The sequence below is a fragment of the Centruroides vittatus genome, unplaced genomic scaffold (genome assembly GCF_030686945.1).
Source record: "Centruroides vittatus isolate TY-2023 unplaced genomic scaffold, ASM3068694v2 contig_233, whole genome shotgun sequence".
In the NCBI taxonomy this organism is placed as follows: domain Eukaryota; kingdom Metazoa; phylum Arthropoda; class Arachnida; order Scorpiones; family Buthidae; genus Centruroides; species Centruroides vittatus.
In genome coordinates, this window is record NW_027121459.1 from 192,459 (window position 1) to 210,310 (window position 17,852).

The 17,852-nt window shown below is 33.0% G+C and overlaps 2 protein-coding genes across 6 annotated transcripts in view; one reads left to right on the forward strand and one right to left on the reverse strand.

Annotated features, from left to right (window-relative positions):
• The window catches only part of LOC136971139 (116 kDa U5 small nuclear ribonucleoprotein component), a 33,036-nt gene extending 31,458 nt beyond the window's left edge, over nt 1-1,578 (forward strand). Inside the window, exons 22-23 of the mRNA XM_067265620.1 lie at nt 1,260-1,367; nt 1,436-1,578. Coding sequence (XP_067121721.1) covers nt 1,260-1,367; nt 1,436-1,531 — 204 coding nt within the window. The 3' untranslated portion in view covers nt 1,532-1,578. The remainder of the gene's footprint in view (nt 1-1,259; nt 1,368-1,435) is intronic.
• LOC136971138 (golgin subfamily A member 4-like) overlaps nt 1,568-17,852 on the reverse strand; it is a 45,508-nt gene continuing 29,223 nt past the window's right edge. For 2 of the 5 annotated variants that reach the window (XM_067265616.1, XM_067265614.1), the window contains 10 exons: nt 15,482-16,606; nt 11,916-12,338; nt 7,135-7,897; nt 3,577-3,707; nt 3,358-3,498; nt 3,172-3,290; nt 2,976-3,090; nt 2,290-2,337; nt 2,125-2,214; nt 1,568-1,717 (listed from right to left, as the gene is read on the reverse strand). In XM_067265616.1, the coding sequence (XP_067121717.1) occupies nt 1,691-1,717; nt 2,125-2,214; nt 2,290-2,337; nt 2,976-3,090; nt 3,172-3,290; nt 3,358-3,498; nt 3,577-3,707; nt 7,135-7,897; nt 11,916-12,338; nt 15,482-16,606 (2,982 nt within the window). In that variant the 3' untranslated portion in view covers nt 1,568-1,690. Of the gene's footprint in view, nt 1,718-1,794; nt 1,838-2,124; nt 2,215-2,289; nt 2,338-2,372; nt 2,608-2,975; nt 3,091-3,171; nt 3,291-3,357; nt 3,499-3,576; nt 3,708-7,134; nt 7,898-11,915; nt 12,339-15,481; nt 16,607-17,852 lie in introns of those variants that run through there. The other 3 variants (XM_067265615.1, XM_067265619.1, XM_067265618.1) reach the window with 3 other exon arrangements.

Sequence of the window (17,852 nt, forward strand, 5' to 3'; positions counted from 1 at the left end):
AGAATAAATACCAATGTATACGAGATGCTGTGTAACATTAACTAGTTTTCTCTCTAGAGGACATGTGAAAAACAGATGTATAACCTCACTTAAGCCAGCATGCTGGTTTTTACCATGTGGAAATATACCATAGGCAGACCACGAAATCAGATAAGCTATGCAAATGTGAGATGGCATGTTTTGGGAAGAGTTTTTGAATTATTCTGTTCAACCATTTAGTCTCTTGGTGGTAAATTAAAGTACTAAGAACTAATTCGACAACAGCAATTGCACAGAAAATCCAAATTTGAGATAGCAATTGCTAACAAACCCATTTTGAAGCAAAACTTCAAAATGGAAGAAACTTAGATTCGATGCAAATGTTTATTCTGGTCACTGACTGTAAACTGTCATTTGATGTTGGTTAACAGACACAAGGTCCTTTGTTAATATATGTCCCCTCATAAGGCAACTCGTCCACTTTATTTGGGTTACTATAAGCTGGGTACAAAGAATGTAAGAAAGTTGATATACAGTAGAGAACCGAAATCGGAATCAATTGGGGACTGGGGTTGTTCAGATTAGTGATTTGTTCCGATTACCGATTATGTACGAATAAATATATTAACCTGTCCAATATTCAAATTTTTCTCCGTTGCGTGTCGCTTCGTGTTGAATTTTCGTCGATTTTAAGCCTAACGAAAATTTTTATAATAATAATCGAGGCTATCGTATCGTTAAAAATTATTTCTGCATTTTGTACAAACAAAATAAATATATTGAAGAATATAAAAACATGAAAATTATACTTTAGAAGTAAATTTAGTATCAAAAACGTTAGATTCGGCACGACACAGTCTGACTGAAAATCGTTCCGATTACTGGGGTTCCGATTAACGAGTCTCTACTGTATATATAATGCTTTAACATTGGAATAGAGCAAGATTTGTATTCACCCCTTGGGGTCAGTGAGCAAATTAAATATATATTATATTGTTTAATTATAATTAAAGGGGGTCAGTACACGAAAAAGGTTGGAAACCCCCAACTAGAATATATTTACTTTTTATGAAAATTGCCATCACTGTTAAAGCCACAAGAAGTAAAATTTTAAATTTGTTATCGATTTATCCAATGAGAGTGGTGGCTTTTGGAGCCTGTTTTGTGAGATTTGGTGTAAGTTGGCATAATTTTCTGGCAAAAATAAACTAACAAATAAATATTTCACCTATTAATAGACTGGAGTTTGAGATGTAAGATGACGACAATTTCTTTTTCAGATCGTTCCAGGTGATCCGTTAGACAAGAGCATAGTAATAAGGCCTCTGGAGCCCCAACCCGCACCACACCTGGCCAGAGAGTTCATGATCAAGACCCGCAGGAGAAAGGTGAGCGATTGTAGATTATTTTTTAGGGAAAGAAAATTGTTGCAATTCTCAACGTGTGTCAATTCTAGGGCCTCAGCGAAGACGTGAGCATCAACAAATTTTTCGACGATCCCATGTTGCTGGAATTGGCCAGACAGGATGTCATGCTCAACTATCCTCTGTAGACTTTCGTACGCAGTCAGTCAATAAACAAATCACACTTTTAACAAAATGGAAATTTTTTATTAACATAGATTTAAGTCGACGCGTAACAAATGTACAAATTTACCAAAGATGCCCGTGGACGATGGATTCTGTCCGTCCGGTCGGAAGGAGGGAAGAAATCATGCCGAACTCAGCCAGTGAGTTCTCTGAAAGAGGAAAAAGCCTCATTAAAAGTTTGCAACTCTACGTAATGGTTGTCGTAAAATTTAACAAAGATGCCTACCAATTTCAAAGGACTAGAGGTTTCTCTATAGTAGTACCTATTTCTGGGAAAAGGAAGACAGAGCTTATTAGTTGATGCCGGAGATGACGTTTTCTACAAATTACAACCGATTATTCTAAATTGAACGTGTTTGACGTGGCAATTTGCAGAAAATGACATCTTATATTAAACGCAAAGCAAAACGAGTTCTTGTCTACAGAGAGGTTAGACTGCGCCTTAATGTTATTGAAAGATTAAATGGCCAATTATAGAATACGAAAGTTTGTTAATGAGAGCAAACGTTTCACCTATCGCCAATGGAAATGCACAACAGACAAAAAACAATCTCACCTGTACTTGCCGGGAGGCTTCTCTCTGCAGGATCTGACGCGTCTGGTCGTCGTCGAATTTTAGAACTGCCGTTATCACTTTGGCCAGAATCTGAATGGCAGAAAAAGAAACGGTATTAAAATAAAAGAGGCGAGAATTTAAGCTGAACGACTTCCGAAAACTCACAAATGGTTCTTTTCCCATCATGTATTCGTACATTATGTTGCGCAAGTACTGAAATTTAAAAATAAGAATTGTCAGAATTTCAGAAAATAACAATTTAATTACAAAGTTAGACTAAATAAATAAAATCCCAAACGCATTCTGTAAACGTTAATCTCGACGAATCTCCAATTTCTACGAAAATTTTTGGCCCTATGTTCTACAAATAGCATTTTTCCAGTGTGCATGACATGTTGTTAGGCCACATGCGGATACTAGAGAATAATCCGAGAGATTGCATTCTTAACCGAGGAGACCGTCAAAAGTTTTTTTCTTCCGCCACTGTTGATAAAATTTTAATGTACTGTATTTAAATGAAATCTGTTACCTCCACAAATAATTTGCTTTGTGAATGGTGGGTTCAAGAACAAGAAACCTCATATTTCTGACAATAGATCCAAGATAATGATAAGTAACCCCAAAACAATATGCATGACAACAGGAAATGCAGTTCTATAAAGTGTCAATAGTAAAATAAGGCTTGCTTTGTAACTAATTTAAGAATTTGAAAATTTATATTGGACTTTAAAATAAATACAATAAATTGATGCCAAATTTTACCAGTTATGTCTGTGTATCGACAAAAATTTGTAAATACTCCAAATACTCCGCGAGGAGTTTACGTCTCGTCTAAAAATCGGCCTTCTTACCTCAAATTCTGTCGGTTCGGGAACTTTTAAAGAAATGTCCTCCGTGTGGTTCGAAGTACCGGTGGAAGGCTTGGACGTCAAACCCAGTAAAAATCTCAACTCGCCAATTTCCTCTCTGAAATCGAAATATTAAAGTCCGTTATTTGTCTATTACAGGATAAACACGCAGAAATTACGTTTGCAACATTTTACTCACTGCAGATTAGTTTTTTCAGTTTTTAGAGAAGCTATCTCTTCTTCGTGCGCCGTGCACGTTAAATTAGACTGATTTTCCGCTTCCGTCTGTTGCGCGACCGGAGTCGTATCTTCCGCGTCCTGAAATTTTGAAAAACAGTTTCATTCGACGTTCTGGAAAAGTAATGAGTTTTGGAGCGATGCCGACCTCCCAACCGTCTTCCCAATCGTTTGCTTCGACATTTTGTGGTTCTTGACTAGCCTGAATTTCGTTCTTTTCCACTCTCGCTTGCAGAATCTTAGATTCCTTTAGTTTTTGTTTACATTCATTCAATTCTTCTTCTTTATCCTAAATTGTAAATGCATGGAATAGAAATCTTAAGAGAGCTGCTCAAAGTATAACAATTTCTTTGAGAAAACTACTCGCCCTTAATAACTGTTGGAAGTGTTCGGTCACGTCCTCCAGTGCACAAGTCTTTTCAAACAGTTCCTGCTGCAGAGATGCCACTTCCCGACGGTGCTCTTTCTCCATTTTCGACTCTTGTTCTTGTCCTTTACCTATTGAAATTCAAATCCTTCCGTAAGGTCAAAATTTTTGAAAATAATACAATTTAAATGCTGAATTATCTGAGGACTATAAATAGCTCTTTTTAGGACTTAGGCTGGGTACACATTAGGTGTTGGGTGTTGCGTTAAATGTGCGTTTAGTGGGGCGTGCACACTGGCTCAGTTTGAAAATGCACGTGGAAGTGATTGCTTGTGCTTCACTCCTCTATCGTTGCTATGAAAGATGACTGCAGAGACAAAGAATTTTGGGTGCACCCAATATTACGAGATAGACTGACGCATGGAATGTTTATGACGTATCCATATCTAAGACAACATGAACCCAAGTTTTTTAATTATTTTAGAATGTCTATAAAATCATTTGGCAACTTACTCCATATTATAAAAGTGGATATTACTGGTGAATCAACAATTTTAAGAGACTCAATTTCTCCAGAAGAAAAACTTGTTATAACAGTAATGTGCGTCCACTCTATCCAAAAGCACGCGATCGAATGTACAATGAAATGGCAGTGCACGTATCTGAAAGCGCACGGCTGACACCTGCAAAATCTATCAACGTGCATTTGAGTGTGTATACCTATGCGGAACTCTTGGTTCTTTAAAACGCACGTTACCAAAGCGCACACTTCAAAACACCTAATGTGTAACCATGGTATGCATTTCGGGCAGACAAACTGTCCCTCTTCGGACGTAACAATCACTAAATTACAAGCATGTAATCCATAATCATATGTACTGTACGTAGTATGGATGCTGTATAATACAGTTGTATGTAAAATCACTTTAATCTGTGTTGGTTGATTTTCTCACAGCAACTCCCAAGTTATTACTTAAGACAGTCCAGTGTTTTTCAACCTTTTTCACTGAGTGGCACCCCCGATTGAAAAATAAAAAATCGCGGCACCCTTGACTGGCGGCAGATCTAGAATCTGAAAAAGGGGGCTAATGGTGGGGGCAGATGAGTGTTTTGCAAAAATCGAATATTTATGCACAATGCTGGGGAGGGGACCAGTATAGAGGAAATCATTACAGGTATAAAATTTATGTTAAATGATTACTCTAGGTTAAAATTAATTAAATGGCACAAACAGTAGTTGAAGAATAGATATAACATTAAATATAAACACGACAGAAATTATTATACCTTTCCTTATGTCCGTAATATCTTTGGGGCCAAATTAGCTTTATTTTGTTTATCTTTGACTAACAGAACATCGCAAAACATGTGTAACAGAAATTATAATCAACATAAACCAAAATAATGACCTTAGGAGAGAGGGGACAGTATATAAAATAGAATGCAATGTAATAACCCTAGAATTTATATTGGTGAAACTGGAAGAACATTAGAAAAAAGAATTAAAGAGCACAGAGCGGCAATACGCCTAAAATATGATAATTCACCACGATTTCAACATTCTAAAAGTAATAATTGTATAATAAATAGAAATAACATCGAAATACTACATAATGAAAAAGACTGACATAAAAGAACATAGAAATTTTAAAACACCCTAGGGAAAAATTAATAAATATCTCGGACAGCACGGTATCGGATAGTAGAAGGAACTAGTCCGCATACAATATAATTAATAGTGGGAGTAATTTTTTGTTTACGTACTGGTGTGAACATAAGTATACTAGAAGTATTATTGTATGGTCCTATTAAATAAATGTTACAGTAGAAATATTGTAAGTACAGGTAACCCCCGTATAACACGGGAGTTACGTTCCAAAAAATTGCCGTGTTATGCGAATCCGCGTTATACGAAACAAAGAACTAGTGCGAAAAGGTGGGTTAGGTTCCAAAAATTAAAAACGTGACGTTAAATCTTTCTTTAAATCGGATTTATGATTCACAAAAGGCCGATGCAGGCATTGGGGCATACAAAATTACAAATAAAAATAATAATATACTGAATATTATACTGTAAAAATATAAAATATATATAAAATAATTTATATTGTTAATTTAAATAATTGCTAGGGTGCCCCTAGTGGCCATTTTTGGCATACAGTGATAGAATCCAGTTTTTCAGCTTTATATAGTAGATTTTTTTATGGGTAAAATACTTATTTAAGTAAATATTTTACCAGAGATTATTCATCCTATATGATGATCTCAGCACGAGAATCATCAACCGGTAACAATTTGTATTACATTTCATGTTGTACGAGGGTTTTACCTAATTCCTGAACATGTTTAGAGTGAATCCGTGCTATAGAAGTGCCATGTATATACGGGGTTACCTGTACGTCTTTCCTTTGGCTTTTTTTTTAATTGTAAATTGTGTGTTAATCTCTATTATACTTACACAGTACTTCAGTTATGCAAGCCTTTACCTTTACAAATTTGTGTATAAAAAATTAAAACTACAGTAATTTAAGACTGGATTTAATAATTATAAAGTAAGATTTATTGTATTTAAAGTTATTATACAGGTATACCTCGAGTTACGTCGTTCGTCAAAAAAGTAGGTGGAAAAATAAAAATTGAGTTTAAGTCATTTTATTCGACTTTACATCCGTCCGCCACAAATATTGAAGTCGTAATATCACTAGAAAGCATTAAAAGCACATAAAATCATATTAAAAATATGCACATTTACAGTAAATGTTAATATAATCATCATAAATCCTAGAGAATGAAACATGAAAACATCTGTGTTTCTGTGTTGTCGTCTTATTTAGCGGTCTTTAAGTGCCCATTATTGGCATTTTCCACCGTAGTTCGAGTTAGGTCGTAACTGCACAAGTAAATTCGACTTACGTTGCCTCTCCTGGAACCAATTACCGACATACGGTGAGGTATACCTGTATATTGATATAGTTTATAATACAGTTTTTTACCCATTTATTAAAAAATATATTTTTAAGGGTTTTATAATTGTATTTATACCAGAGTTTTAAAAATTGTTTATCTCTCTTAAAGACATGTAAGTAAATATAAAGAATCATAATGTAAAAGATTTTGTGTGATCATAACAGTGTCAAGTCTAATAATCATTGCATTGTCTTTGATGGCACTGAGGAGGGACTGTCAATTTACAACAGCCTGAAATGCGTATGGTGTATAATCTATTTAAGAATATATTACAATACAAGAGATAACATATCTATTCCCATTGTTCTTAATATGATTGTACTTATTGATACTGGACCATGCATTAGATTTAGAATGTTTTTAAAAATTTCTTTTACAATAGGTTTTGTTCATTATAAATTGGAATTATTCGATTTTTCCCAGAGGGTCAATGAACTGACCGAAAGTGCTAGAAATTTAAATAAAAAGACTGCATCTTAAAAATCAACCAACAACAAAAACCCTTTAAGTTCAGATATTCTTTTTGTCCTACTATTAATAATTAATATTAATACAATTTAAATGCATTTACAAAGTACATCGACCACTCACCTATAAGATTCGATAATGTTTCCTCGCATTCGTTATCTTTTAATTCTAGTTGACTATTAAATTCGCGGATTATCTGTTTTAATTTGCTGTTCAGTTCAGAGTCCTTCTCCTTTAGTTTCTCTTCGTAATTCTTAATTACGGCGGTCAACTGGGTCTGGTAATTTTCTACGTGGTTCACGCCAAATGTTTGAGTTTCGAGAACCCCAAGCTGCTCTTTGAGCATGTTGTTTTCTTCTTTCAGAAGTGACACAGACAGATCTTCGGGTTCTTTCTGTTGAACCTGCTGGTTCAACAATTCCTGTCGCAGCTTCCACTTGTTAGCTTCTTCTTTCAGTTTGCATTTCTCCATTCTCAACTTTTCTATTTCTTCTTGTAACATACTCTTTAAATCTTCCTTTTCCTTCGACGTTTCACTCAATTTTAAATTCAGTTCTGCTATCTCTTTTGTTAAATTATCGAGAGAGCAATCCTTCTCTCTCAACACTTCATTATATTGTTCTTCTGCTTCTTTTAACTTGTTGTTTAACGATAGTTTCTCATTTTGTAATTCATCTAATAACTGTTTTTCTTCAGTCAGTCGATTATTTTCAGATATTAATTCTTCCAACTTGTGCTTCAGTTCTGATTCCTCCTCCTCTTTTTCTGATAATTGACTCTTATAGTCAGCTAGTTTCTGAGAAACTGCAGACTGGTTTGCCTCGGCCACCAGCAACGATTCGTCCAACTGATTATTGAGGACTCTTATTTCCTCTTCTAACTGACCCTGTAACAAAAAATACATTTTTAAATATATAAAGTCCTAAAATGAAATATTTAATTAAAGATATCGTCGAAAATTTTTCTGGACTGTCAACACATGCACTTGTTCTCAAGAAACTAAAATGGTCTGGGATAACTCTTAAGACTCTTATAAAAGATCCTAAATCCTCCATGTAGATGAATAACTCTTTTACTGCTCTCAATGCATGTTGGATAACCTATTTCTTTCATTCAGGAAGTTGTATTTGACCAATAGAGATTTATTAAATTATTTCATGTATTTTAGACTGCCCCTAATTAAACAAACATCTGTCCATCAATTTGCATTGCTTCATTCTAATTAACAGACACTCTGGGCTCATTTGCATATTAGGCCAGTGCAGTAGCCAATTTGTTATTGGTGACGATTGTACTGGTGCTCCTTAATCCTTTTGGAATGAAAGACGAACCAGTATTCCCAATGTCTACATTTGGAATAAAAACTGCTGAATGGTTGTGCATCGCTTCTACCAAAACTTCCATTTCGTCTGCCTATGAAAAGAAATTAGAAACTGTAAAAGAACATATGGTAGGCTAGAAACCTGATATAATTGGAGACTAAGTTATATGATCAAGAACTAGAACTACTGAAATACATTTGTAAGGAACTGAGTCCGAACCTTATTTTTTATTTTATTATTATTTCCGTTTTATTATCTTTTTGTTTGGGGCTTATGTTTATTTAGGACGAAGGTTCCCCACCACTCTCTTGTTAGTAATGAAAAATGAAAATAAAACAACTCACGGAGAAATAAGCGCCATAGGAAACATCTTGCGCACTTGCGCTGCCTAGCGGAAGTAACAGTCCGCAGAAAAAAAATGGAGGGGGGAGTCCCCACAATCACTAGTAGAGAAATACTTGATAAACCGTCTTAAACATCCCAGAAAATTATGATAAATATTTTGTAAACGGTTTATAAGCTTTGTCGGAAACTTAAAGCTGCCAGAACAGAAAGTTAATGTTAGCAACTAAGTATGTAAATAAGGGGAGTAACCCAGCTCAAGTGTGACGTCACCTCACAGTATAAAACCCGTACGTTAACCGAAGAAGGAGAGGTGATTTCCAAACCGGGGTGATTTCCAAATCGAGGCGACTGTGAGAGCGAGGTTAATTCGAAAGCGAAGTATTTTCTGATAGAAGTCCAGATTGATAATTGGACGATCCAAGGTGTTAAAGAGGAGTTCGATTGACGATTTGACGATATCGAAAAGATTGAGGAAATAGTTTTCTTTGTATAGTGAGGTGACGGATAGACGTTTAATTAGTAAGAGATTTTGTTCATAGTTGCTAAGTATTTGATTTGTCGAATTTCAAAGGGGAATTAATATTAAGTTAAGCTAAGTAGCTAAGTTTATTGTCGGGTTGACTTGTTGATTTTTGTTAATAAATTTTGTTTGGATTATTGACATTTGTACGTAGTACATTCTAGTTGCTAATTAAATATATTTGAACTTTTGATCTGACTTGATATTTATCGTTATTATTACTAATTTTTCGGTGCACACTTAAAAGCCCAGGCCTGGCAAACTAATCTCGAATCCGCGTAAAGTACCCGTTAGGTTAACGGAAGTTTCAGCAAAACAAAATTTTTCTCAAGGTCATAAAAATGCGCACGGACTTATGGACTGACCTGATACTTTACACATTAATGAGAGTTATCAACCTGGAAAAGCAAGTCTCCCAAACACTGCATAGGAATTACAAAAAGACAAAATGGATATTTTACAAACAAACAAAAGACATCTGGGAAAACCATGGAAATACCGCTAGTCTGTTGGGACAATATCGTACCCCAAAGGTACTAATGCAAGCTTTCCAATAAGGTTCCACGTACACACCAAAGACAGAGCACTTGAGCCCAGAAACTGTATTGCCCAACATTGAAAAGAAACTATCTGGAATAAAAAATGAGCATAAAGAATTCTTTAGACAGACTTTTTTCAGCTTGAACAATGAGGATTCTAACAGGGAAAAAATGGAGATTTGGAGGAACACAGAGCAAGTACGTCATGACTAAATGACAAACATAACTACTCAAAGCAGACGATAGCAGAGCAATGGTGTTAATGAAGAGGACATTAAACACTATTTATATCATTGCTTAACCTCATCAGTTTAAGATCAACATTGTAATTTATTCAAATATGATGTCAGAAGAACATTTTTATAGAACATTAAAAATTTAATGAGTTCTGGTCAATGTTCGATAAGCAATGCCTGTAACCTGAAGCGGGCCCCTGAAAGAGGTGAAAACATTTGCGATGATAAATCTTTCATTGCTAGAAGTGTGAGAAAGATGATGTTATTTGTATAAAATTTAATATATATTAATGACCTAACAATTTGATGTTTAATTATACAATGAAATTATTGTTACTTGGCTAAATACAACAAATTTCACACAAATTTTGTAGCTATTAACACAAGCAAAATTCAATTTACTGATAATTAAAGGTGATATTACTTAATCTATAAAGATTGTTCAAATGAAATATGGGACCAAAGTGCATTTAACCATTTGTTTATTAGGATTTGTTGTGACATAACTTAAGAGAGGACAAAGATGCTGTATTAGCTACATATATTTGTTTCGTAACTGCACAGTTTTATGAATTTTATTCATATAGAAAGAGTGGTAGCTGTATGAACTATTCTCTGATGCTATTATCCAAATTAGAACACCAATCCTATAGGTTTTTTGGGATGATCTGAAAATGGAATCACATGATGATGAGTTGGATGCTACAGAACAGATAAGAATGTAACATTTCTGCCGAAAAGTCCTATATTAATTCTTTTTACCTCTATGTACTTACTCATCAATTTCTGTTTGTATCCTTATTTAATAATATGACTTATTATACTGGTGTAGTTTCTGATTGGCAAAAAGTCAAAACAAAATATCTTTATTTTCATCTTTATACTCTGTCTGTGTGTTTCACACCTGAAGGCTTTTCTCTTCAGCAGGTTTATAATATTAGGTCCTTTATTGTCTATTATTAATATACCTATATAGACACTTTTATGGATACTTTATCCATAAAAAAGTTCATAACAACATTGTTAAAAAAATTATGCTGATGTAGCTTGGTTATTTTTTTTCTGTTGGACTTGCTTCCTTTTTCTATTTTTTTTCCTCTATTTGATAATCAGAAACTACACCAGTATAAAAAGTCCTATTACTAAACAAGGTCCAAGTAGACAAGGATACAAACAGAAAATGATACAATGTCTTCGCAATCCTAATTGTAACAAGCAGATAAGGATTTGAATGCAGCAGTACAGGTACAATACGATGTGCCAGTAAGAAATTGTGACGTGGCTGAGTACTCGGGTGTAAACTTGATCGCAACTCACTGCTTGAGCATAGTGTTGTGCATCAAAGACTATTCTGACATTCCTTGGCCACATTATGACAACCAACTGTCAACTGAGCATTACTTATATCTAGAATGTTGGAGCCATAATTAATATCATTCACAATATGTGGCAAGAAATTATGTTATCTTGTATTCATGTTTCGTTTAAATAACCCATATATGCACAGACAACCAAACCAATACCTGCAACTATGTAATTAATAAATAAAGAAAATATTTACTAATGTTTTCCTCTATTTAAAATAGACATCATCAGGTATATATGATGGAACAAAAATGGCTAATATAAAAAATCAAACATGTTTAACATATTCAAATTGACGTCGTAAATGGAACACATTGCACTTATAATTTAAAATTATATCCCGCACAAAATATATGTGTGTATTATTCAAAATGATTAAAGAATTATTTATAATGATATAAATTAATTTTAAAATAATTATCTTGACACAAATAACATATTTAATTTAAATTATCATTCGTGTAAACTTATATCCATGACATGGTTTTGGTTTAGGTGTCTGTGTTTATATAATCCCAGTTTTGGAATTACTGACCCATATATGACAAAATGATAACAGTTTCATATTAAAACTTACAATTTTGGTCTGATACTCTTGCGCTATTCTAGCAGTAAGTTCTTCCTTCTCTTCGGAATGTTTTGAGATTGTTTCTTCGTATCTCGCCGTCAGCTCTTTTATTTCGTCGTCTTTCGTCTCTCTACATTTCTCCATCTCATTAACGAGACTTTGTTTGTCATTTTCTAATTCTTTTATTTTATCTTCTAAGCTATGCATCACCTCCTTAAACTGGTTTTCGAAAGAAGTGTATTTACATTGAATTTCTTCAATTTCTTCTTCCTTATTAGCGAGAGAAGCATTTAATTCTTTCAGTTTTTCTTTCAGATCAGAAATGACAGCATCTTTTTCTTGCTGCAATTCCTTTATTCTATTGTCCATTTCTAAGACAAATTTTTCTTCTTGTAGCATTAGTGTGCTCTCATTTTCAGACTGCAATTGTCTCTAAGTAAAAAAAAAATGAAAACATTAATCTGTTATTTCTTAAACGTACTTTTTGAAATCGTATAATTGTATACGGAAGTCTGATAGATCAGAATTACTATATATATATATGTGTTTTGTGATTATTTTTAATTTATTGGAACATTTTACAGTTAAAGTTAAACATTGCTGTAACAAGCAAGCAATTGAGATCGATCAGAACTGTCGTATACAGATTTGTATATTGATAATGAACTACAACAAAAAAGTACAGGCATTTCTTGATGTACATGATTGAAAACTTTTCCTAATTGAAAACGTAATTTCAGTATCTTCATCAATAACATTTCACTATTATTATTGAAATTTGTTATTATGTATTAACTCAAAAAGAATTGTACATGATAGGATAGGTGTACTCACATTAGCACAATTAAAAATGACTGAACAAAGCAGTAGTAGACTTGTGCTATTTTAAAAGTGGAACAACACTGTTCTATGTTAAAACAGAATGCACACTTTTAGTATAAATATTAAAGTAATGTATGTAACAGAATGACAATTATCAAATTGAAAAGACATCACTTCAATTCATCAACCAATTGTCTTGTACTAGCTGCATTTTGTAAGACAAAAACAAATGTGTCAAGAGATGCCTGCATAATATCAAAAATTAAATAGTGTTTTAAGTACTGTAACGATAACATTAAACGTATTAATAATAATGATCTTTTAGCTTATCGGAAAATTTTATTTAAATGCATCTAGAATTAAATTCGTTTTCCTCGTTGCGAGAAACACAGCCGAAACCATATCGCTATTACTAACAGTTAAGGAAACAATTAAAATTGAGAAAAAGCTATTTCGTTCACAAAAGCAAATAAAGAAAATAAAACAAATATTTTCCAAACCACAATAACTGCAGTAACATTATGTTTCATGCAACACCACTAAAAACAGGAAAAAATGACAAAAATGCAAAAATTCTAAACCATTGACAGAGTGCCGGGTGCAGTTTTCTATTCGTAAGCCAATCTACCTTTATCTGAGTTAATTTCAATTCGGCTTTCTTTTTAAGTTCATTTAGTTTTGCCTGATACTCTTTGTTTGCGTCTTGTTGCATTTGTTCTAACTTTTCTTTATGTTCAGATTCCTGTTGCGTTAATTTGTGAATGGAATCGCTTCTCTCCTCGCCTAATTCTGATTCGAGTCTTTTACATTTCTCGTTGAGGGTCGAGATAAGTTCATTTTTAGCATCTAGATCTTTGGACATCTCGCTAATTTTTTCATTCTCTCTACACAAATCATCTATTTTGCTTTCAGCATTGACATACTTTTCTTGTAAACAACTTAATTTCTTTTGAAGATCAGATAGCTCCATGTCTTTTGTCCCATTTTCTTTCCTAATCTCCTCTATCTCGTTTTCTTGCACTTTTAGTTTTTCTTCGTAACTGCTAATTGTATTGGAAAGAACAGAAATTTGCTCTTTACATTTGTCACTATCATTCATTTCGTTCTTTAAACTTTCATTACATTGCTTTAGGTACTGTACTTCGTCATTTTTAGCTTCAATACTCTTCTTTAATTCCTCCAATTCTTGACACTTGAGATGTGAAAACTGTACTTTTTCTTCCAGAGTAATTTTCATTTGACTCAGTTCTAAATTACAAGAATCAACAACAGTTTTCAAACTTATCAATTCATCTATTTCCGACTGCTTTAAGGCTAATATACCATTGAATTCATCTACTTTTCCTAATAATTTGGCGTTCTCGACGGTTAGTTTCTGTAATTCGTTCTCGAGTTCCGAAATTCTGGTCTTTGATTCCTGTTGTACACTTTTCAATTTTGTCACAAATTTTTGCCTGATGCTAGAAATTTTATCCTTACTTTCGGCTTCAAATTTAAGCTTGAATGCGTCGTAATCAGACCTTTCTTTCTCAGCCAATTTATTTGCCTGATCTAATTTATTTTGCAGTTCGATCAACTGTTCACTCAATTTATTATTATCCTTTGATGCCATCTCTAACACTGCCAGCTTCTCTTCATATTCTACGTTTAACTGCTTTAATGTTTTGCATTCTTCTGTCAGTTTATCAGTTTGCTGTATAAATTTATTTGACATGTCTTCATTATTAATTCTTAATTCATTGTTATTCATTTTTAAATTATTCATTTCTTCAGTTCTTTCTTTCAGAAATGACTGTAAATTTTCATTATCATTTTTTAAATTATTCACTAATTCTTTATAATAATTAACTGTATCTTGATGTTTGTTTTCCCAAGTTTTTGTTATCAAATTAATTTCGGTTTCTTTTTCCTTTGCGAGAATTGCTATCTGATTATTTGCATCAAAGGTGGCTCTCTCAACATCCTTTAACTGTCGAGTTATCTCTTTTAATTTGTTTTGTAAATTAAGCATTTCTATATTGTTCATTGATTCTTTCTCACACCAATTCTCCTTTTCGATTTGTAACATGTTTTCGATCTTTTTCATTTCTTCTACATGATTTTCGGTGACTCTGCTCATCTCGCGTTCGTGTTGAAATTTCTCTTCTTCCAATTTGTTTTTTAATTCATTTACTTCAGAGTTCAACTTATCCAGTTCTTCTTTAGTTGTATCTTTTAATTCCAATAATTGATTTTCATAAATTTCTTTTAACTGTTTCCACTTCATTTTATCTTTGCTGTATTTTTCTTCAATTGATGCTTTGTCTGAGATCAAATTATTCAAATGCTCTTCTTTAGCCTTAAAAACTGATTCTAATGTAATCTCCCTCTCTTCTGCTTTCTTAATTTCTTTCTTTATTTCATCTAATTCACTTTCCTGTTTTTTTATTTTTTGAGACTGTTCATTATTTATAGAAGCTAATTTAGATATTTGTTCTTCGTACTCCTTTCGGCTGTTTGCTAATAACTGTTTCAAGGAATCCAGCTCTTGTTTTAGACAATCTGTCTGGGTAGACATTGACGAAACATCTACGACCAATTTCTCATTTACCTCTGAAATGTTTTTCTCGTAATCTATCCTTGTTTTCTCCAATAAATCATTTAAGTTCTCTCTCACGATATTGAAGATCATCTATAGTTTGTTCCAAACTTACTATTTTGGTATCGTATAAATTTTTAATATTGTCAATTGTATTTTGTTGCTGATTACTAACCATTTCTAACTGTTTCGAAGAAGACTCTTCAGCTTCAAGTAACTTTCTTTCGTATTCCATAACGGTATTCATCATTTCCAATTTTGTGTTCTCCAGGTCTGATGCAGTGTTCTGTTTTTCTTCTTTGATCTCTTGTAAATTTTTGTTTAATTTAGCATTTTCTTCAGACAGATTTCCTAAAGATTCAATAACTTCTTCTAAACTTTGTTTTTCGGTTAATAAATTCTGCTTCTCACTTTCTAGTCGCGAGATATCTTCGATTGCCTTATGCTTTTCCTCCGTCAATGTTTTAACAGCATCCTCCTTTTCCTGTTTGGCCATTTCTAATTCCTCTTTCAAGATATTCAAATCTTTTAATATTTTTTTCTTCTCTGTTTGTAGTGTGGATATTTCTGCTAAAAGTAATTCCTCTTTCTCCTTACTTAAAGACAGTTTCTCTTCTAGTTCTTGATTTATTTCTGAAAGTTTCTCTACTGACTGCTTTGAATAATCGTCAGTTGTCTTGTTCGTTTCAATTTCGGTTTCCAGATTTGCTAATTTGTCTTTAATTGATTGATATTCAGTTTTCTGCATTTGCAGCTGATTTTCTAATTCTTTAATGGTTTTTAAATGGTGTTCCGTATCAGATTTTGACATTTTAATTAATTCTTGGTGCTGTTTGAGTTCATTTTGCATGGATTCGTACTTTTCTTTTAATGAAAGTTTTTCAGTTTTTAACTTCTCACAACATTCCTTGCTTCTCTGAAGTTCGCATTGAAAATGATCTATTTCTTGCTTCAGACTATCTATAATCTTGATTTGATTTTCTTTTTCTTCTAAAGCACTTTTTAAGGCTTCATTTAATTGAATGGATTTGTTTTCAAAATCATTTTTTAACTTCTGTAATTCGTTATCTCTGCTGCCTATTGTTAGTTTAACTTCCTCAAATTCCTTACAAACTGTTTTATATTTTGATTTAATATCTAAAATTTCATTTTTCTTTTCTTCTATTTCTAAGCAGAGTTTCTTATTGGCAACTTTTAAATTCTCCAGTTCTGTTTCCTTCTGTTCTATGGCATTTATATGTTGTGATGACATCTCGGCTAGTCTGTGTTCATATGTGGATTCCAAATTGTATGTTTTCTCCTGAAAAAAAAATTTTTTAAATTATTATTTTAAATGCAATTTTTTATGTGAGATGATTATTATTTTAACTATTTTATTTTACTGAGGTTCAAAGTATAAACAATAATCGATTATATTATTATTTTGCTAGAAATTTAGTATTCATTATTAACAGTTGCATGCAGATGAGGGGAGGGGTCACAAGGTGACCCCAGCTCATATTTTTGTTTATATTATAGACATACATTAATTTTGGAATTTAAAATTTTTTTACTTTATCCCCTATGGTTTGTGAATACTTTGGAGTATACTTGACAAAAATTCAGTAATTATAATGGTTCTTATAAAAAAGAAAATATCTGATGCTGCACGATGGATTGTTGCTTCTGTGTGAATATTATATTACTTTGACTTCAGGAATTGTAATCCCGACTATAGTAGTGCAGAAGAGCATTGATTATCCAACTATCAATCAACCAAAACATCGGTTAACTGAAAGCATTCCGGTCAGCAAATTAAAATTTCTGCTAGTGCTGTGGTGCTGCAATATTTGGCTGTCTTGGGCTACTTCAATATTATTTTTGTTGGCGTGCATGTTTTAGCTGGCAGCACTACGACCATGCGAGGGTACTAAGGACGCGCCAGAATTTGAACGAATTTCAACATGAGATTGATTATGTATGAAAAAATATATTAACCTAACATACAAACAACCCCAGTCCTGAATTGTTTCATATAATCAATGCTCTACTGTAACTATAAAATGTATTTAGTGTATCTATTAAGTGTATTTATTAAGCGAGAAGCCGTAGTTATTCATTATTATAATTCAACCAAAGCAGGTGTTCATACACTTGACAAATGTATTAGAACATAATGCTGTCAGAATGGGACAAGAAGATGGGCAATGGCTGTGGTTTTTAATTTGATCATTCTAGTCGCTTATAATTCATACGTGCTTTATTACAAGGCAAACGAAACTTGGGCTAAGAAATATCCAAAACATAAATCAGGTTGAAAAGTTTTTTGAAGAGTTTAGGCAAATTATTATGCCAAACCAACATGAAATACAGATCTGAACATTTCCAAGGTTTACATAACAGTTCAGTATCAGAACTAAAAGTATTTGGCTTTGAATGCAATCAAGTGGGAACCATTTCAAGAGAGACAGTTCAAACGGAACCAAAAGGAAGAGCAACAAGAATGCTACTAAAAGAATTCCTAAAAATGGGAGATGCTTTCTATGTCCAAAATCAAAAGACAGAAA